Source organism: Rhinichthys klamathensis, unplaced genomic scaffold, assembly GCF_029890125.1.
Source record: "Rhinichthys klamathensis goyatoka isolate OS25496 unplaced genomic scaffold, OSU_Roscu_1.1 h1tg000680l_1, whole genome shotgun sequence".
Classification (NCBI taxonomy): Eukaryota; Metazoa; Chordata; class Actinopteri; order Cypriniformes; family Leuciscidae; genus Rhinichthys; species Rhinichthys klamathensis.
Window position 1 is genome coordinate 97,994 of NW_026607112.1, and position 22,440 is coordinate 120,433.

The 22,440-nt window shown below is 38.7% G+C and overlaps 1 protein-coding gene and 1 long non-coding RNA gene across 2 annotated transcripts in view; one reads left to right on the forward strand and one right to left on the reverse strand.

The window, feature by feature from the left end:
* Nucleotides 1-22,174, forward strand: part of chn1 (chimerin 1) — a 75,481-nt gene extending 53,307 nt beyond the window's left edge. Inside the window, exons 7-13 of the mRNA XM_056241883.1 lie at nucleotides 652-729; nucleotides 3,201-3,285; nucleotides 13,213-13,386; nucleotides 15,664-15,741; nucleotides 17,121-17,258; nucleotides 18,992-19,097; nucleotides 21,995-22,174. Of these exons, the coding sequence (XP_056097858.1) occupies nucleotides 652-729; nucleotides 3,201-3,285; nucleotides 13,213-13,386; nucleotides 15,664-15,741; nucleotides 17,121-17,258; nucleotides 18,992-19,097; nucleotides 21,995-22,166 (831 nt within the window). The 3' untranslated portion in view covers nucleotides 22,167-22,174. The remainder of the gene's footprint in view (nucleotides 1-651; nucleotides 730-3,200; nucleotides 3,286-13,212; nucleotides 13,387-15,663; nucleotides 15,742-17,120; nucleotides 17,259-18,991; nucleotides 19,098-21,994) is intronic.
* On the reverse strand, nucleotides 11,570-12,140 carry LOC130076694 (uncharacterized). The gene is made up of 2 exons (XR_008805680.1): nucleotides 11,847-12,140; nucleotides 11,570-11,736 (listed from the first exon to the last, which is right to left on the reverse strand). It is a non-coding gene; the product is annotated as an uncharacterized LOC130076694 (long non-coding RNA).
* Nucleotides 22,175-22,440: the final 266 nt, after the last annotated feature.

The window sequence follows — 22,440 nt, forward strand, 5'->3', positions numbered from 1 at the left end:
AGCCCACTCATGCAGTGGATTGGGGGGTTGGTTGCTGTAAGGTGGGGTGAGCTCACGGATAAAGCTCTGCTGGGATTGGCTGATTTGAGCTGTGTGATTCAGTGTGACTGTGTTTGGGTCCTCCCTCTCTCGCCCCCTCTCTCTCTCTCTTTGAGGCAGCGCTCCAGTGAGGATATCTTCAGCTCGCAGGCAGGACAGGATTAACTCAACAACTCATCTCATCTGCATATAGATGCCCAGGGAGAAGCTCTCTCTCTCACACACACACACACACACACACACACACTCAGGGCTTCATACATCCGTTGAAGAAACTCTATTTGGACTAATTGGATGTTCATATCGGTGATTGAATAGATTTTTTCGCCATCAAATCTCCGGCAGAAGATGTAGCAGAGTCTGTTAGAAGACCTCGGAGTTGTGCAGAGTTTATCCGGTCGGGGTGTTTGGCGTGGGGTGGAGTGTGAGATGCCGTCCCGCGAGTCGTACGTGGTCCGTAAGCAGGAGAAGTCGCTGGTGCACAAGGCCAAGGCCGAGGGAAAGGGAAAGGAGCAGGGCATGGTGGTGGCAGCGGCTCTGGGGATGAAGATGAGTCCTCAGAAACCTCCCGCCACTCTCTGGCAACCTCTCAAACTGTTTGCTTATTCGCAGCTCACGTCGCTGGTCCGGCGAGCCACGCTGAAGGAGAGCGAGCGCGCGCCCAAGTACGAGAAAGTCCACAACTTCAAGGTAAGGTCCTGCTACGGCTCATGGCCTGCTTTCACTGGGTCGTTTCACTAGCAATGATGTTGGCATGAAGACGTTATTAGAAAGGGTTTTTTAAAGTAAAACGAATTTAAAGTTTATTTTTTTTACTTGATTGGATTTTTTTTCATGCATAAAGCTTAAACTTCTTTGAGTTTGATTTGTGCTTAAAACAAGAACAACAACTATTTGATATTGGGATGAGAACATTTTTTAAGTGGAAATGTTTTTTGGTATATTACCGATAATATTTGGTAATATTATTATGTGTCGTGTATCAACATTGTTTTGTATTCCGTTCTTTTCTGTGATTCATTGAAGTGTTTTGTAAATGTTATGTTGTTGTGACATTTATAAAAAAAAAAAAAAAAAGGAAGACTACAAATTTTTGTCCAAATTTTCAGATTTATTTTTGTTTCTTGTTTTATGCATAAAGCTCACTTGAATTAAATGGGATAAGAAAATAAACTTAGTAATATGTTTGGTAAATAATATTGGTAATATTATCATTTGTGGTGCATCAACATTGTTTTGCATTCTGTCTAAATCTTTCTGATTAATCGAAATGTTTTGTACATTTTAAGTCTTTGTGACATTATAAAAGTCTTTAAAAAGGAATACCACAAAATGATTTATTGTTTATTTTTGTAACTTGATTTACATTTTTTTTTCTTGTTTCATGCATAAAGCTAGCTTAATTAAATTAAATTGGTGCTTAAAACAAGAACAAAAGCTATTTGCTAATGGTTAAGAAAATAATATTTTTGGTAAATAATGTTATTATTTGTGGTGTATCAACATTTTTTTTTGCATCCTGTCAAAATGGTCTCAATTCTGTCTCAACTTTATTAAATGTCTTGGCAATCTTATGTCATTTTTTAAGCAAATGTGTCATAGGATGTTATGCAAATTCTCCCCAAATGTGATTTAAACCCGTCCCGAGGGGTGTGTTGTTGCCGTGGCAGCGGTGCAGGTTTCAGGAGACGTTGGAGGAGTTAACCGTGAATCTGTTTAAGGCCAGAGGTTGGGGAAAAACAAATGGAATAAATGCTTCTTCTGTTTGTATTGAGAGGAAGGGAGCGCGAGGGAGGTTGTGTAGGGTGACAGATGGAGAGATTAGGAACTGATAGAGGGATGGTAAACATAGCAGTGTTTCCTCGTTTGGCTTGTATCATGAGCAGGTCCTGCCGTCCCGTCCCGTCCCAGAACCCCCCTCATGTTCTCAGTTAGTGTGTCTGTAACCCTCACAGACTGCTGACTCCACAAACACCTCTTTCTGCTCCTTTCTTTCTCTCACGCCTGCTTTTCTCCTGTTCGCCGCATGGTTATCCCCCGTTCCAGACGCTCAGAGACTGGATGCTGGCTGGTTTCATCAGCAGGACAGTTAATAAGAAGTTCTTTTTGTTAGAAACATGGAGATCATTACACACTAAGCATTGCATTACAGTAAATAAACCCAGCTACAGTACAGTCAAACCACTATGTATTCAGACACCTTCAACATTTCTCACACTATCACAGTTTATTCGCTATTGTTTCGAAAATGGTAATAAAATATGACAAGAACTCCGTTATCAAATCAGTTGATATTTCACTGGTTTTGTCCGTCCTTTTGTTGAATATCTGTCAGCTGTTATATTTAACTACACACTTATATAATACCAGTTTAGCTCAAACAATCACCAAGCAATGCTTCATGTTGTTCATTCTGTGTGTAAAAAGCTCGCATTGGCAATTAAAGAAAAAAACACTCCAGCAAAACATGATCAGCTCAAAGTGTCTGAATAATTTTTGGTCCCAAATGTTACTGGTAGTCACTGTGTGAATAATTTTTGGGTATAATATGTCACAGTTTACTTTATTTTGCTATCCTCACTTACATAAATGAACTATAGTGTCCTGCACACACTAGTAAACCAATATCAAAAATGATATTTGGTGTCTGAATAATTTTTGGTTTGACTGTATAAGAAATATTAGAAAGATAGAGTACAGAGTAATAAAAGGAACATGAACATGTTTAGGTAAACTGATACCAGCGACGACATTCGGTTCTACAGTTATGAATAAGAAACGAGGCTTTCTTTTGATAATCATGTAAATCACATGCTTTTCTTTGTCCTCTTTTCCATAAACTGCTGAAATCCCCACAGCTCTGTAAATATGAAATCATTTAAATTCCTCAGGCCTCTTTTATATGTAAATAGGGCACTTCTCATGATGTCAGTTTGATGTACACGGATTTCATCATCTACTGTAAGACGGCTGTGGTGTTGCTGGTGTGTCCCGTACGAGCGCTTGCACGCGTCTGATTGGACGAGCTGTAACCTGGAGAGAGCGAGCGAGAGAGCAGGGCTTTCCTCTCGCTCTCGTTCTCTCTCTCTCTCTCTGATTAATTGAGATTGGATTAACCAGAATGAGCTGTGACTCTGCTCACGCATGTGTGTGTCCCGCAGGTGCACACTTTCAGAGGGCCACACTGGTGCGAGTACTGCGCCAACTTCATGTGGGGACTCATCGCTCAGGGAGTCAAATGTGCAGGTAAATCAACACACACACACACACACACACACCATGCAAACATGACCCTGGAATCATGCTTTCCACCTATTACCATAGTTTTTACATATTATGTTATGTTATGACGTAGTTATTACTATAGTTTCATTTTATTATATTTTATAATATGTATTGAATATTTACATACATTTAAATTCATATATATATATATATATATATATATAAATATATAGTGCCCATATATCATTTTACACAGGAGAACTTAAAGTTTCAAACTATCTCATTTAAAGGCATTTATTTTGTCTGAGAATGGATGAATGTTCCAGATTTAAAATTTTGGTGTTTTTTATTTTATTTTATTTTTTCTATTTTTACTGTGAACTCAAACAGAACCTCCTGAAGTTTGGATTTTTCCCTTTAGAAAGTTATACCTGGATGTTCGAGATTTCCTGATGAAATTTTGTCCCAATCCCTAAGCAAGTTAAGGCCATTTATTACAACATTCTTATTATTATTATTATAGGCGCTTTTCAGTGAAAACTGGTGGTTTTTTTATTTACTGACAATGTAGATGTGTCCAACAAAGTTCAGGAAGTAAAGTAAGTAGAAACATTGTTATATAAGAACAGAACACTGAAGCAAAAGTTACTTTCGTGAGGTCCATATATCAGCTGCGAATGCTCTGCATACCCAAGCCATTCGTGGACTTGCTAATTAACATTAACACTATAAGAAACTATAAATTCCCTTGTTTGAGGTGTACCATAAAGCGTACGCTCTGTTGTTATGGATCGTCATCGCTGTCCTGCGTTCTCATTGGTTTACGCTCTGTTGTTATGGGTCGTCATCACTGTTCTGCGTTCTCATTGGTTTACGCTCTGTTGTTATGGGTCGTCATCGCTGTCCTGCGTTCTCATTGGTTTACGCTCTGTTGTTATGGATCGTCATCGCTGTCCTGCGTTCTCATTGGTTTACGCTCTGTTGTTATGGATCGTCATCGCTGTCCTGCGTTCTCATTGGTTTACGCTCTGTTGTTGTGGGTCGTCATCGCTGTCCTGCGTTCTCATTGGTTTACGCTCTGTTGTTATGGATCGTCATCGCTGTCCTGCGTTCTCATTGGTTTACGCTCTGTTGTTATGGATCGTCATCGCTGTCCTGCGTTCTCATTGGTTTACGCTCTGTTGTTGTGGGTCGTCATCGCTGTCCTGCGTTCTCATTGGTTTACGCTCTGCTGTTGTGGATTGTCATCACTGTCCTGCGTTTTCATTGGTTTATGCTCTGTTGTTATGGATCGTCATCGCTGTCCTGCGTTCTCATTGGTTTACGCTCTGTTGTTGTGGATCGTCATCGCTGTCCTGCGTTCTCATTGGTTTACGCTCTGTTGTTGTGGATCGTCATCACTGTCCTGCGTTCTCATTGGTTTACGCTCTGTTGTTATGGATCGTCATCGCTGTCCTGCGTTCTCATTGGTTTATGCTCTGTTGTTATGGGTCGTCATCGCTGTCCTGCGTTCTCATTGGTTTACGCTCTGTTGTTGTGGGTCGTCATCGCTGTCCTGCGTTCTCATTGGTTTACGCTCTGCTGTTGTGGATTGTCATCACTGTCCTGCGTTTTCATTGGTTTATGCTCTGTTGTTATGGATCGTCATCGCTGTCCTGCGTTCTCATTGGTTTACGCTCTGTTGTTATGGGTTGTCATCGCTGTCCTGCGTTCTCATTGGTTTACGCTCTGTTGTTATGGATCGTCATCGCTGTCCTGCGTTTTCATTGGTTTACGCTCTGTTGTTATGGATCGTCATCACTGTCCTGCGTTCTCATTGGTTTACGCTCTGTTGTTATGCGTCGTCATCACTGTCCTGCGTTCTCATTGGTTTACGCTCTGTTGTTATGCGTCGTCATCACTGTCCTGCGTTCTCATTGGTTTACGCTCTGTTGTTGTGGATCGTCATCGCTGTCCTGCGTTCTCATTGGTTTACGCTCTGTTGTTATGGATCGTCATCGCTGTCCTGCGTTCTCATTGGTTTACGCTCTGTTGTTATGGGTCGTCATCGCTGTCCTGCGTTCTCATTGGTTTACGCTCTGTTGTTGTGGATCGTCATCGCTGTCCTGCGTTCTCATTGGTTTATGCTCTGTTGTTGTGGATCGTCATCGCTGTCCTGCGTTCTCATTGGTTTACGCTCTGTTGTTATGGGTCGTCATCGCTGTCCTGCGTTCTCATTGATTTACGCTCTGTTGTTGTGGATCGTCATCGCTGTCCTGCGTTTTCATTGGTTTATGCTCTGTTGTTATGGATCGTCATCGCTGTCCTGCGTTCCCATTGGTTTACGCTCTGTTGTTATGAATCGTCATCGCTGTCCTGCGTTCTCATTGGTTTACGCTCTGTTGTTATGGGTCGTCATCGCTGTCCTGCGTTCTCATTGGTTTACGCTCTGTTGTTGTGGATCGTCATCGCTGTCCTGCGTTCTCATTGGTTTACGCTCTGTTGTTATGGATCGTCATTGCTGTCCTGCGTTCTCATTGGTTTACGCTCTGTTGTTGTGGATCGTCATCGCTGTCCTGCGTTCTCATTGGTTTACGCTCTGTTGTTATGGGTCGTCATCGCTGTCCTGCGTTCTCATTGGTTTACGCTCTGTTGTTGTGGATCGTCATCGCTGTCCTGCTTTCTCATTGGTTTACGCTCTGTTGTTATGGGTCGTCATCGCTGTCCTGCGTTCTCATTGGTTTACGCTCTGTTGTTATGGATCGTCATTGCTGTCCTGCGTTCTCATTGGTTTACGCTCTGTTGTTGTGGATCGTCATCGCTGTCCTGCGTTCTCATTGGTTTACGCTCTGTTGTTATGGGTCGTCATCGCTGTCCTGCGTTCTCATTGGTTTACGCTCTGTTGTTGTGGATCGTCATCGCTGTCCTGCTTTCTCATTGGTTTACGCTCTGTTGTTATGGGTCGTCATCGCTGTCCTGCGTTCTCATTGGTTTACGCTCTGTTGTTATGGATCGTCATCGCTGTCCTGCGTTCTCATTGGTTTACGCTCTGTTGTTGTGGATCGTCATCACTGTCCTGCATTCTCATTGGTTTACGCTCTGTTGTTGTGGGTCGTCATCGCTGTCCTGCGTTCTCATTGGTTTACGCTCTGTTGTTGTGGGTCGTCATCGCTGTCCTGCATTCTCATTGGTTTACGCTCTGCTGTTGTGGATTGTCATCACTGTCCTGCGTTTTCATTGGTTTATGCTCTGTTGTTATGGATCGTCATCGCTGTCCTGCGTTCTCATTGGTTTACGCTCTGTTGTTGTGGATCGTCATCGCTGTCCTGCGTTCTCATTGGTTTACGCTCTGTTGTTATGGATCGTCATCACTTTGCTGGCATATGGGGTATTTAATGCGCAGGGAAAGCTGGCCGCGAATCGCTCGGCCAAGAGGAAAAATGTGCTGCTGCTGCCAGATCTCGATCACGATCACGAAAATCACATTGTATTTGATACAAAACTAAATAGACTAAATTAAGTGGAAAAAAAGTGAAACCTGAAATTATTTTCATAGTAGTTCGTTTTCTCCATAAGGATATTTATTGTTAACGAAAACTTATAAACTGTTAAAGATAACTACTGTAAGTAGACCTACTGTAACTATCTGAGGCTGTTAATCGTAGTCTGTGTTTGTTAAAGTCATCAGTTTGCATTATTTTAACATATCTTTAAAGAATACTTATATTTTTATTATAGCTACTTACATTTATTCTAATTACATTTTACTTCAAATAGCCTTCTAATATTGATTATTATATGCTTATTTTTAACTCAATAAAAAAAACACTTCTGGCATACATTCAAATTGACTCCTGCCATGGCATGGTGTCCTCAGACGATGCGCCGTACCGTTTAAAGAGAAGCATGTCGTTTCTCTGGCATCAGTGCTACCTAGCGGGATTACACAAATACAGCATATTTTGTCCCTTTTGCACGTCGCGCCTGACACAAATCAAATACAACTTCTTACCAGTTCTGTCTAACGAAGTATTAGATATGACTGAGAGAGATCGTAAACTACTGAAGACGGAGAATGTGAGTGAGCGCTGCCGTTCTCAGCGCCGCCCGTCAAAATAAAAGTCCCGCTTCCAACACATCGGCCAATCAGAAACACTCATCGGCAGATGACGATATTTTAAAAATGCCAAATATCGGCTGATATGTCAGCCTTGGCGATATATCGGTCGACCACTAGTGTGTGTGTGTGGAGCTCATATAGGTCAGTGTGTTCAGTCTGGATGAGGAATATGTGAATGCTGATTAGCGTGTGGAGTGAACATAGCCTGGCCTACATCTGCGAGAAACAGACTGTTCTGAACACTGGCATCATGATGAAAGCAGACAGATGAAAACTTATTTATATTTTTTATTCTTTATTACAACAGACATGATTTTAAAAGAAAATGTCCATGAATCCAGTGTAAAAAAGGATGTTTTTAAATACACATTAGGAGACATGCACTTTATCTCTGTTGAATTCAGTCTTGTTCTTTAAATGAATGATATTGTGGTTGGTCGGTTGTGTGTTTTAATGATTTATTTATACGATAATGTGAGTGACACATGTGTTTTCATGAACTGACTTCATGAATAATGCATTAAACTATTTTGAAAGCAGCTTGTGTTGAAAATCCCTTATTCTGAGACCCTTTTTACGCTACTTGTATCCACCTCCTTTTCTCACCCCTCTCTCTCTCTCTCTCTCTCTCTCTCTCTCTCTATCTATCTATCTCTCTCTCTCTCTATCTCTCTCTATCTCGCTCTCTCTCTCTCCCTCTCTCTCTCTCATATATTCTGATGCCACCAGAAACTAGGGCATTGAAATCTCATTTGATGTAGAGATTTGCATTCAGTGTTGCGATCTGACATGCTTTCTTCTTTCTTTTGCTTTTTGTCTGAGAGAGTGAGACTGGGAGCTGTGTGCTGGGTGTCTGCCAGCCCCAGTGCCCGGGCATGTTGTGCCACATTGCCTCATGAGAGGATAAAGCGCGCACACACACACACACACACACACACACACACACACACACACACCTCGGCCCAGGCCATCATGGCAGAGGCTGAAAACAAAGCTGGCATGTCTTTATAATGAGAAGAGGGGCTGAGAGCTCTTTACACACACACGCACACATTGAAATTCAGGGCTCGTAGCAGCACTGGGTCACACAGTGTGTGAATTTCAGGAGACTGGAACACTCTCACAGAAAGAGAAAACACCTGAATAAAGCCCAAGATATTTGCTTTATAACACCTCTGGGTTACAACTTAATTTAAGTCATGCATGTTCTTAATGCATTATGTTCATTATGCATATTTATAATATGCATATATTTTCATAAATGATTGTAACCCCAGTTGCATTTTCACATGATAAAACCTGAAAATGCCATGAGATAAATGCATTAAAATGCATGTCTATATTGTAACTGTGGCTTAAGCAAAGTAATTGACTCTGGTCCATTGAATTATTGAAAATGAATGTGCAGATGATGCAATTTCTCCTTGGGCGTGCATTCATTTTCTAATAATTTGATGGAACGAAATCATTTACAGTAGATTATTATGTGTTTTCTCAGACATTGTGAATGCATTATAATGCATTTTGCAAGGTTATCATTAACTAAAACTTAAAGTCCCCCTGTAGTCAGCCATTTTATCCCTTAAAGCTCATCTCTGATCACCAAAATTACATATTTAAACGTTTTTTTTTTCCTTAAAAAAAGTCTTCATGTCTTAAAATAGCTTGAATGTAACTACACCCTTGCCTCATTTAGTATATGCAGTTCTATCAATATGCAAATGATCATTTTTAACTAAAACGTATATATATATAGAACTATACTGAACTATACTAAAAACTAAAAATGATAAAGACATATTAAAAAAAAAAAACTTGGAAAAATTAAAAATTACAAGCAAACAACTACATTACTAAAACTTGTATCTAAACAAAAAAAAAATTCTTATTCAAAATATGAACTAAAACTATAATACTGATGCTAAACAATTAGTATAATGCATTGTATATACTGGCTTCCAATAAACCCCCTTTTTTTCAATCTAATAACGCTTACAATGAAAATCTATTATATTTGATCAGTCCCGACAGCTTAAAGGCAGAGGTGTGTTAGTTGTGTACGGGCCGGGGGTCTGTGATGAACACGGCCTCAGCAGACCTCAGCTCACACACTGAACGCATTAGAGATGTGCCCTCTATTAGCGCCTGTCTCCTCCGCTTATCATAAACCTCGCTCTTCTTTTTCAAAAATAATTACAGTTCTGCATGGCTGAAGTCTCCCGACGCCAGAGTCGCTCAAGGGGCCGTTTTTAATCACACGCCGCAGAATCTTTACAATAAGTGTCAGCGGGTAATTCACTACACACTCTTTAAAATATTGCCGTCGCAAATAATGCTTATTTTAAGATCTGTTCACTGAAAGGTTTTTAAGTGTGTATTTGCATGGAGTGATTTAGATTAGACTTCATTATAATTCCAGGAGTCAAAAGAAGAAGAACAAATCTATTGGCACATTGTTTTGAGGTTTAAAAAAAAAATGAATCCAGACGCCAGCTATAGATTATATTTTGGGGATTATACAGTATCATATGTTGTTCAGTTTTTACATCCTGACTTGTTGATTTGTTTAAAAAAGACCATAACATGTTCTTTCAGACAACGACTTCCATGTGTTCAGTTGTTTGGTGTAACCGTACTCGTAATGAAAGACGGCTGAAAAGACTACATAATATTATGGTTATGGTTTCTTAAAATAAAATTGTCCACCAATCGCCAGTGTGGTTTGCAGTGAACCGTTTGTTGTCATGTGACAGGAGAACATAAAACGGGAAACAATGTCGTAGCTTAGAGAGAATTTTCAAATTTTCTAGAAAACATCACATAATTTGACTTTTATGACATCATAACTTTATACTCATGATCGAAAATGTCATGGTTTGTAAAAGAAAAGAGAAGCTTTTACCTTTATTTGGAAAAAAAAAGGTGCAGTACACATCAGTCATTAAACCATTTTGTTTTTAAGGAATATATGAAATTAACGTGAATACAAAGATTATATTTCTAAGAATATAAGAAATATAATTTATATAAATATATATTTCTAAGAATATAAGAACACGTGCATTTTAATATAGGTTTTTAGCTTTTCATCATCCTTAATAGGGATGCACCGATATGAAAATTATGGCCGATACGCTAACCGATATTCTATATTTTGAAAGCCGATAACCGATATTCTATATTTTGAAAGTCGATAACCGATATTCTATATTTTGAAAGCCGATATTCTATATTTTGAAAGCCGATAACCGATATTTTATATTTTGAAAGCCGATAACCGATATATTAGCCGATAAATCTAAATCCAATTTTTTTTACACTTTTGAAAGCCTGATTACGAAAACAAAAGTCTCACTATAAAAGCCATGTCCCAAGCACACAATTATAATGTTCGTATTATAATAGTATGTAGTCTATATGACAGACTTGCGCTGCACATGTTGCGCTGAACTGTATTTTCCTTTTTGAAGTGATTTCTATTATATTTCAAACTATTTAAAAGCATCATGGCGAACAGTTGCGCATCTGAAGCGTCTCAGCTGAAGGAAATAATCCATTATTTATCGACTTAAATATATCGACCAAATTTTCTTATCGGGCCGATAACAATAACATTAAAAATGAACAAATATTGGCCGATACCGATATGGTGGCCGATATATAGTGCATCCCTATTCCTTAAAAGGATGATAAAAGACTTCAGGATGACAGTCTGGTGGGTTTAAATCTCAAAGCCAGTCAGAGAGCAGAGCGTTTGGCCCATTTACTGCAGAAACGAGGTCTGGTGTTGCCCACAGGACTATCTCTCTCTCTCTCTCTCTCTCTCTCTCTCTCTCTCTCTCTCTCTCTCTCTCTCTCTCTCTCTCTCTCTCTCTCCTCCAGGTCACGTTGTTTTGAGTGTCTCTCACACTGAACTCATCTGCCCTGAGCTCTTTCAGCTGCTTCTTGTCTCTATTTTTCTTGCGTTCTCAGTCTTCCTCTTTTTTCAGTCTTCATCCATGTCTCTCTGGTTCTTGCTTTGAAGCAGCTGGCCCATTTAGGAGGCCACATTATATATTAATCAGCTAATTTCCCTACATTTGCATATGGCGTGTGCGCCCTGGAGTCTGTCTGCACTGGTTGCATGGGTGCAGTTGAGGGGGTTGGTTAGTGTTTGCTGTTTAAAAGAACCAAGTCAACGCTGATATGTGATATTTAATATATATATTTTTGTTTTATTGTTAAAGGGGTGATGAACTGAGAAATCAAATTTTCCTTGAGCTTTTGACATCTAAGAGGTCATCATATTATAAGAATATCCTGTAAGTTTCAGAACTGAAAACGTCCTTGTTAGTCCAATAAAAGCTTTTATTGACACCAGGCTCAGCAAACGACTCGTTTTTCAAAGTGGGGAACTGTGACGACAAAGAGGATAAAACACCACCCCCGCAGAAGAAGATCAACACGGCCGGTTTAGCCCCGCCCACCGATTCGCGCATTACACGCATAGCTAAATAACATGGGCCTACCTCGTGATGACAAACCAGATCGAGCTGAGTAGAAACTCATTATAATATGCAAAACTGTTATCCACTCACAGCAGTGGGCGTTTACTTCCAAGTCTTCAATGCGAGACGCCCATAACAACCGAGCGTTTTTGAGCTAGGCTCAAAACTAGGGTAGAAAATAGCCTATTACTTATTCATTTTGATGTTTTTGAATGTAAAAACCAAGCGAACGTCATAAGCTGACCTCAGACAACAATATAAAAAAATTTAAAAAGCTAGTTCATGACCCCTTTAAAATTTCTCAAGTTCATTTCCAGGAAGTTTGTTTGAGAGGCCTGACATAACATTGGCTCAAGAGTTGGGGGGCGGGACTATCTGTTTGTCCCACCAATGGAAGACAAAAATGTTTTTTTTTGTAATTCGGGCTCATTCGTGAAGTGAAGCTCATTTTACAGTGTCCTTGTTACATGTACTTACCATAGTAATAATAGTAAATAAACATAATTACATGCAACTAACCCTCATCCAACTCCTAATCCTGACCATAACCCTATAATAAGTACATGTAGATTATTATTATTATTACTCAGTACTTAAATATATAATTACACTGTAACAATGACACCTTAAAATAAAGTGTAACCCTTGGTTTAATATTTGGTTGTTCTATATTGTACTTTAACGAAAATTTTTAATTCGGTCATCATTTATTCACCCTCATATTGTTTCAAACCTGCGTTACTTTCTTTCTTTTGTGGAACATAAAGAAAATCAATTTGTGGAAATCAATATTCACCAAAATTGTCTGGTTACCAGCATTCGTCAGATATCTTCCACAAAAGAATGATAGTCATACAGGTTCGCAAAAACATTTTTTTTGGCTTGACTATCTCTTCAATTAGCTCGTCTTTATTTCAGGATCTGATGTGAATAACACACACTTCACTCCTCCAGGGTCTCGGAGATTTATTTTTGGGGCTTATGAAGCTGTTAGGTGCCTGAAATTGCTCATGCATATTTTATAAGGCACCATTTGTAGTCCTGGCATGTTCTGTCATCAGCCAAGGTGACACCGTTGAAATCCCCGTCAGCCAATCAGAGCGGCTGACATCACTGATCAGGGGTCAGGAGCGGTCACTGATTAAGCAGAATGAAAGCTCAGCATTCTGGGTGCAAAACGAACGGGGTCTAATTTAACTACAGCAAATCAACTTCAGGATCAATAACATCAGTGTGAAACTGCACACTCCGGACACTTATTCAGTCATTTCAGCACGCTGCATTGATCGCTTCATTTGCTGATTTATTGACCTTGTGTTGTTTAGGCAGGAGTAATGCATCAAATGTGTGTGTGTTCCTCAGACTGCGGGCTGAATGTCCATAAGCAGTGCTCTAAGATGGTGCCGAACGACTGCAAGCCGGACCTGAAGCACGTGAAGAAGGTGTACAGCTGTGACCTCACCACACTGGTCAAGGCCCACAACGCCAAACGGCCCATGGTGGTGGACATGTGCATACGAGAGATCGAGGCCCGAGGTGATCACATCACACACTTACATCTACACTGAACACAGATCAAGGGATCTTCACTTCTATATATGAAGAGTTTGGTTCCAAAACCTGATAAACGCCTTTTTTTTTTTTAAAAATAGTTACTGCAAAAATCAGTATTGTATCTGGTTGGTATTGAAAAGTCAATGTTTAATTTTAAGTAAAATGCGATATCCGCCGTGTTATTCTGTCATGTTTTCTTCCTTTCTTTCCAAACCGCGACAAACGCCAGTCTCCCTTCTCTGCAGAATGCGATATATCCGCTCTCAACCAATCACAACGCACCATTCCACGCAATGTAAACAGTAACGGCAGCGCCTTAAACACACCCGGCTTCCTAGTTCTTCTGATCTATTTTGTACTTTTCGATCAACAAACAAACAAAAAAAAGAATAATTTTGCCGGCATTGATGAACCTGTGGTTGTTTCTGCGGTGGGTAAGAAACGCAAGGCATCGAAATCGAATCATTTACGTGAGGAGATTAAGAAGATGAGGCACTCGGGAGGAGGACAAATGTTTTCAATCTTCTTTACAGTTCTTAATAAAAATATTATACTAATAAACTTACGTTGTTGTGTATTTTCAACAGTTTCAATATGAAAAAAAACTTTTATATTGATTCAATGGATTAATTGCGTTTTGAATTTTAAAAAAAATGGATTCATTGCATTTTGGGGGAAAAATTATCCGTTTTTATAATAAATCTTTGAAAATCAAAACCTGGATTTTTTTTTTTTTTATTATTTTTTTTTTTATTATGACCTACAAATGCTATGTGAAAGTTTGAAACAGAAAATAGTGGTTTTCATCTTTCCATTTTCTTGGTAAAGAAAACACATTTTTGCTCAAATTAATCTAAATGGATTAAACTCTTCAAATATAGACACTTTATACTAGGTGTCTTTAACTAGTATGTACTTGCATTAAAATAATAATTGTTAGGTTCAGTGTATTTCTTGTGTTAATGTTGTATTGTAAAGCACTTGAGCTGATATTGAGGTTAGCACAGGTTTGGTGTGTGTGTGTGTGTGTGTGTGTGTGTTGGTTTAAGGGTTAACAGGGAAGAGAAGGACAACAGTGTCATTATAGATGTAATTACAGAAATTAAAGGAATAGCTCACTTAAAGATTACAATTGTCATCATTTACTCAACCTCAAGTTGTTTCAAACCTGTATGAATTTCTTTCTTCTGCTGAACACAAAATATGATATTGTAAAGAATATGGGTAACCAAACAGTTGATGAACCCCATTGTGGCTTATATAACGATATACATGTTTTGTTTGGTTTGCTTTGGCTTTTGTTTTTACTTTTTAATGTGTATTTTCTTTGTTTATTTCTATTATTTTTTTATTTTATTTTTTGGGTCATGTTTAGCAGGCGTAATGATATGACGCAGCGCCTGAAAATAGTCCCTAGCTGCGTCATATCATTACGCCTGCTGCTCTCATGATACGGCAGTGAAGTTTCTTGATTATTACGCAGGAATGAGAGTATAGTTCCTAGCCATATCAGCCTAGAAAATCGCAACTTTACATTTTCCGTCGGTCTTAGTGCACGATGTAACTACAGAAGAGTCAAGTTTTAAATAGGAAAAATATCGAAACACTTTGGTCATTTTTTTTTTTTTTTTGAAATGCTAATGGTCTTGTCCACTTCAATGATGTATGCTAAGCTATGCTAAAAGTGGTACCGCCAGAACCGGAGATCGGCTGAATGGATTCAAAAACGGTAAAACTCAACAGTTTAACTCTGGGGGAGTTGTAAAATGAGCCTATTTCCAAAAAAAAGTGGAGTATCCCTTTAAGGATTGTGCTTCTCTAAGGCTACATTAATCCGGATACATTTAAAAACGGCGTTTTCGTTTCAAAATCCTCTGGCAAGATTATTTTATTCAGTGAAGTATCTCAGCATTCACTGATGTGTCGCTCTCACTCACCATTATACGTTTGATCTAAAACGCAACTCTCATGTATTGCCGCAGGACAGCAAAAGCGAGTGAATTTCCTCATCTTTGCAGGTCTGTGATATGAAGAGTGTGCAAAGTAACATATTTTAGCAACTTTGTGAAGGTGAATAGCACAGAACAGGCACAATAATAATCGTTTGATAAACGAAAACGTATTAGTGTTTGGACAAGGCCTAAAACTAACTATTAAAAGCGCTTCTCATTATTACCTCAGCCATTATTGCATTTTTATCTTGCATTATGTGTACTGTAATACACGTGTTAGTTGTAATACAACCATCTTGTCTCTCAGGTTTGAAGTCTGAGGGTCTCTATCGAATCTCTGGATTCAGTGACCTAATCGAAGATGTGAAGTTATCGTTCGACAGAGGTGAGTGTGTACAGTACTGATCCGTCACGACCCCCACATGCCTACACACTCATCTGTGTGTATAATCCCGATCAATGGCATACACATGCTCACCGCTGCTTTTTGTAGGTCAGCCTTTGTCTTGCATTTAGAGCTGTGGGTTTATGTAATGTGAAATAGTCTGAGCTGCTTAAATGTTAAAAGTGGCACATTTGTGGGAGGATTTCCGCCCATCTGTTCATATTCATAAGCATTACTGTTTCATAATGACTCTTAGATGATACAAGGACAGTGAGAGAGAATATGATCAAGCTAGAGAGGAAAAGACAATATGATCTCTACAGCTTTATTTCTGTACAAATTCGGATGAAGGGTACACAATGTCCTGTAGGAAGAAAAAAGATCCTGTAGGAATTTCAGTTTATCCAGTATAGGATCTTTCCGGATTCTTCTAGTGATTACATGTACAGTGATTCCTGTTGTTTGTTTGTTTAGAACCCATCAGGGTTGTTACTTTGAACTAAAACTAAAAATATAACCTTTTTGTTAATTGAAATAAAGCTGAAATAAAATGTACTATAACGTAAACGTATTAGTGTTCTCTATTGTGCCGAGTGAAACGGCTTCTCGAACAAGATCAAATGTGGGCGGGGCTTGATTTTGTCCGTTGGGAGCTGATTGGATGATTGTGGTTTGCTATTTGAAGTTGTTTTGATTAAAGATTATGAGGACACATCATGAATTAAAAAAATGATGTGTACGGATAAATCATTTGTAATAAATACTGCGATACTCCATAAAAAAAAACGTAGAAGAATTATCCATTTTGATTTCATGGTGACTTTAAAATAAGTTGAAGTACTAAAAGAATTAAAAACTGAAAAATAAAATAAAACAATATAGATATATTTGCAAAAATTCATAAAAAATGACAAAATCACTAAAACTTAATCTAAAATTTAAAAAAAAAAATCCAAAAAAAAGTCTCTTCTGCTCACCAAAGCTGCATTCACTTGATCAAAAATACAGTAAAACTGTGATATTGTGGAATACTATTACAATTTTCTATTTAAAATATCATTAATTCCTCTGATGAAAAAGCTGAATTAGAGTAGGATGTTTTTTTCACACACAAATATTAAGCTGTTTTCAATATTGATAATAATAAGAAATGTTTCTTGAGCATCAAATCATCATATTAGAGTGATTTCTGAGGGATCATGTGACACTGAAGACTGGAGTAATGATGCTGAACATTCAACTTTGATCACAGGAATACATTACATTTTAACATATATTCACATAGAGAACGTTATCTGTTATTTTAGTGGCATCTTAGCGTTTAGCTAAATGTCTCGGTGTTCAATGGGTGAAATGTGTCTGTCTTCCGATGTGTTCAGATGGAGAGAAAGCGGACATCTCCGTCAACATCTATGAAGACATCAACATCATCACAGGGGCTCTTAAACTGTACTTCAGGGACCTCCCGATCCCCGTCATCACGTACGACGCGTATCCACGCTTCATCGAGGCCGCCAGTGAGTCGCACGCGAGATCTCTCCATCAGTGAATGTGTCTTTCATACATATCAATATCTGCAACCCTGATACCATTCTGACTTTATGCAATTTTGGGGTTACACTTTACAATAAGGTTCATTAGTTAACATTAGTTCCCCTTCGCTGTCACCCCCCTTTTTGAGAATGGGGGTTAAAATGCACTATTCAAACTTAAATGATTTGGAGAATAGACCCAAGTTTGGTCTTGTTTTAAAGGAAACACTCAGCAGATTATTGCTGAAGTGAAAACACTTCAAAAAATGAAAGTATGAAAAAGTTATGGAAGTTAAAATTTACAGTAAATCAAATATACTGTACTATATATTTTTTATTTATAAAAAATATATATTTTACAAAATATTTTTTACTCTAAAATTACTATAAAATCAAAGCCATATATCTAACCAAGTTGTGTTCCAAATTTGAAGTTGATATCACAAAAATTGAAGTTCCCATGAGATTTTGTTTAGGCGTAATACCCAAAATAGCCACCGGGTGACATACATTCCATTGAATTTAGTTGTTTACATTCTGCCTTAACAAATTAATACATTTCTGTCCAAATATCAATTCTGTCACAAAATTTGGAACCTTGAGACTTAGACCTTTCTGACAATATGTGTTTTGTCAGGATTAGAAAAGGTTTTGATCATAAATTATGAAATATAATGATGCCCAAAAGGGGAGGAGCCTGATAAAATAATTTAGAGTAGCGTTTCTATGGTAACGCAACGTTCAATTTCAAACGGTTTTCACAGGATGAATTCTGAGTTTGTAAGCTTTCAAATGATACCTAATTTATGATAACTACTTACTAAAATACGTGATGCAATAAAAAAGGCGATAAAAAAAGATAATATTATATTTTAGAGGACAATATATATATATATATATTATACTTTTTAGAGGATAATATTATATTATAATTTTTTATTGAAAAATACTAGATTATATGTTTTATTATGAACTTTTAGCATGAAAACCAAAGTTTCAATTATTAAAGGTGTGTGCGTTAACTTTTTGTGACAAAGGTCAGAACTCCTGTTATGACGCAGATTTTTTTGAGGCGCACTCTTGTCAAAAATTCATCGGTTACTCTTCCTACATAATTTGTAGCAAAAAAACAGCAGTAAAATATCTATTTAGGAGTCTTAGACCTTTCCAACCATATATAGTTTGTCATAATTAGATTAGGATTTAATAGTAATATAGCGAAGTAAAGTTAGGCGTCCCGTATACTGGACGGTGACAGTTAAGGGCAAGAACTAAGAATGAACAATACTTATACAGCATTTACTAATCTTAGTAAATATTAATTTCAACATTTACTAATACATTATTCAAATGAAAGGTTGTATTTGTTAACATTAGTTAATGAACAAACAATGAACAGCTGTATTTTTATTAACAAAGATTATGAATGTGTTGCTTATCGTTAGTTCATGTTAGTTAATACATTAACTAATGAACCTTATTGTAAAGTGTTACCAATTTTTGTATTTATTTATGTTCGTTTCATGTGTATTTGATGTCTATTCCTTGAAAGTAATCGCAGACATCAGGGTTTTAAACTTTAAAATGGCCCCAAATTTTACTACACAATTGCAGACCACAAATACAATAATATCACGTTTGATATCGTGTGTTGAGTTGAGTCGTCATGCCTCCGGATAGTTCTGTCGGTTTGTGACGCGTCTGCTTGTGTGTGTCAGAGCTGACGGACCCGGACGAGCGCCTGGAAGCTCTTCATGAAGCGCTGAAGCTGCTGCCTCCCGCTCACTGCGAAACACTGCGCTACCTAATGGCACATCTCAAGAGGTGAGGAGCTGTAGGAGTCAAATGAAAATCATTCATCTGTACGATATCAGAAACATCAGAAACTTCGCTCCCCGAGGAAAAGTATGTTTTGAAATCTCACAAAAGTTCTGCTCATAATATATAGGCATATTAAATGAAAAAATAATGCTAGGAGAATAGTTTCAGAGTGGTTTATTGGATATTCCTATGACATGCTAAGATTATTACATGGTTATATCAGCATTAAAAGTTAAAAATCACTGCTGATTTTTTCAGTACATTTTGTTTGGAAAGAAGAAAATAACTACGTTTTCATCAGTTATTCATCGCTACATATCTTACATATTTCTGCTCATTCGAAATCAAATACAGACAGCACTGTAAGATTACATGTGTTTGGATGCAATGAATTCGAAAGAGAGAGAGTGATTGCGTGTGTGAATAAATGTTACCCGTTTAAAATGTGCTTTCACACGATCCAGCCCGATCTCATGAAAGTGCGTATCTATAGCACCAATTTTATTTCTCCTGCCATTTATACCCCAAAAATTAGTTTTCACGTGCATATGATACGCACTTCACACCCCTAATGCTACCCGAGGGGTTTAGTGCGTATCATATGCACGTGAAAACTGCGTATCATATGCGAGCAAAAACTATTTTTGCCGTATAAATTGCACGAGAAATAAAATTGGTGCTATAGATACGCAGTTTCATGAGATCGTGTGAAAGCACATTTACTTTTACAGACAGCACTGTAAGATTACATGTGTTTGGATGCAATGAATTCGAGAGAGAGAGAGAGAGTGATTGCGTGTGTGAATAAATGTTACCCGTTTAAAATGTGCTTTCACCCGATCTCATGAAAGTGCGCATCTATAGCACCAATTTTATTTCTCCTGCCATTTATACGCCAAAAAATAGTTTTTGCGTGCATATGATACGCACTTCACACCCCTAATGCTACCCGAGGGGTTTAGTGTGTATCATATGCACGTGAAAACTGCGTATCATATGCGAGCAAAAACTATTTTTGCCGTATAAATTGCACGAGAAATAAAATTGGTGCTATAGATACGCAGTTTTCATGAGATCGTGTTGCCCGATCATATTCAGCAGGCTTGAGAACTATAACCTCCCGCAGTCACTCGTGTCCATCAGCGGCGTCATAACCTTCACATTTTTTTCCTGATTTGAGTGATCCATCTGTATCATGCTAGCTAAATGTGTTTAACGTGTGAATCCTTACTAAAAATGCAGTTCTATAATGAGCCGTTGGCATGAATTGTGAACTCGTAGAGGAGCGGTAGTGGAGCTCACACTCCACTTCGCTCACATACTCTGATCGGATCACAAGTAGACGAGAGACACATTCCCGTTCACACCAGGGCCCGTATTCATAAAGATTGTAAGAATCCTCTCAGAAAACTCTTAATTTAGCTTAACTTTTACGTAGGAGTCTTAGCTTAAGAGCGATTCGGGACCGATCTGAGAGCAACTCTAAGGAAAAGACTAAAACTTTCATCTTAGTGAGGAGGCGGGGTTAACTCCGTTGCTATGTGTGACACAATCTTTTGAAGACTGTGATTGGTTGGTTGTCCAAGAAGGAAAAAAAGAGTGATTTTAAGTATAGGGTCTATTCTAAGCCTTCACTTTGAAATTACATGCGTAATTTTTCCTATTTGACCGTTCTCACACACACATTATATATGTGTATATAAATCCTTTTTTTTAATTTACCATGCTGTTAATTTTCTATAAGGTATTTGATTGGCTTAGAATGATAAAAAATTGTTCCACTCTTTCCAATTACACTGATTGATGGCGTGTCTATTTAAGTGTTGGTTTGAATGTTGGAGAAAGCCCGACTGGACAGAGGAACAGTGTTTACTGTTAGCCCAGTTAGTGGACGAACACAAGGCCACCCTTAAAGGAACATTCGGGCCGGGTGTCGATCTATAGCGTCTTATTAACTCACTGTCATCCATCGTCTGCATCACATTTCTTCTCCCTCTTCATCGTTCTGTCATTTTCTCCTCTGCTAAAGAAACTCTTAAGCCTCTTAAAAGTCCTCATCCATACTCCTAACAACTTTGACCGTAAGACCTCTTTTAAGGGTTAAGATGCTTTCTGAATTACTTTTTTCTTTACTAGGATTTTTCTTTAATTTTAAGAGTAAACGCCCACATTTCTTAGAATTTTGTCACTAGGAGCGACTCTTTGCATTAAGATTCTTTATGAATACGGGCCCTGGTGTTTTAATCCGTCTCTTTTGTCCACTTTCAACCACTTTTGTCCTGATTTCTTCGAGGGGAGGGTAAATGTATGGGCTTTTTCAGATCATCCATCTAATGAACAAAATAAGCTCACGCAATTAACATACGAACGCGACCGAAGACGACGGAAAAACATACGGAGATCATCAGCTTTAGTTTCTGCTCAAGACCAGGAAAACGCTGCGAGTGTGTGTTAGAAATCAGGAATGGTGAGAGAACATTGTGCTTGGTATGTTTTTCATCTTCAAACCAAACTCTGGTCTTCAACAGTTGAAACCCCGTCTGGCTAGAGCTCTTCCCATAATGTCACTCATTAGTTCATCATTAGGTCAGTAGATGGAGAGAAGACGGTGTTTTGTGGCTGTTTGAACACAGTCGATCACATGAGTGTTTACACTACGAAAGCAATCCGGGCGAATGTGTTTTCAACTCCCTCTGGAAGTGGTTGAAAGTGGACAAGCTCAAGCGTTTTAGACCCGTTTACTCCTGTATTTAGTGTCGTCCACTTGTGATCCGATCGCCCGAAACACATCTTAATACCAGCTGTAAACAGGGTCTAAATGCGTGACTGGTAGAGTATGTGCGTTTTAAGATGGGTTGCACTGTCACATATTGTGTGTGTGTTTGTGTGTGTGTGTGCAGGGTAACTCAGAACGAGAAGGATAACCTGATGAACGCTGAGAACCTCGGGATCGTGTTCGGGCCGACTTTGATGCGGGCGCCCGATCTGGACGCCATGACGGCTCTGAACGACATCCGCTACCAGAGGCAGGTGGTGGAGGTCCTCATCAAGAATGAAGACATCCTCTTCTAGCATCACTGGCGCTGCGTGAACCAACCACGATACTGTTGTTTCTTTTGTCTGGACTTGAATATGAAGGACTGTTGTATTACAGTATTTTTTTGGAGCAGTTCTTACCCTCCTCCTCCCTGTCCGGCGACGGGTGATGCTCCTGTATCTTGCATGTCTTCCTCCCCATTTTTGTCGGGGGTCGCTGAAGCTGGAGGGGCGGAGCTCAGCGCAGTGGGCGTGGCCTACTTCAGCATTATTATGGGATGGTCGTCTCGTCTGCCGCTCGAGTCCGACA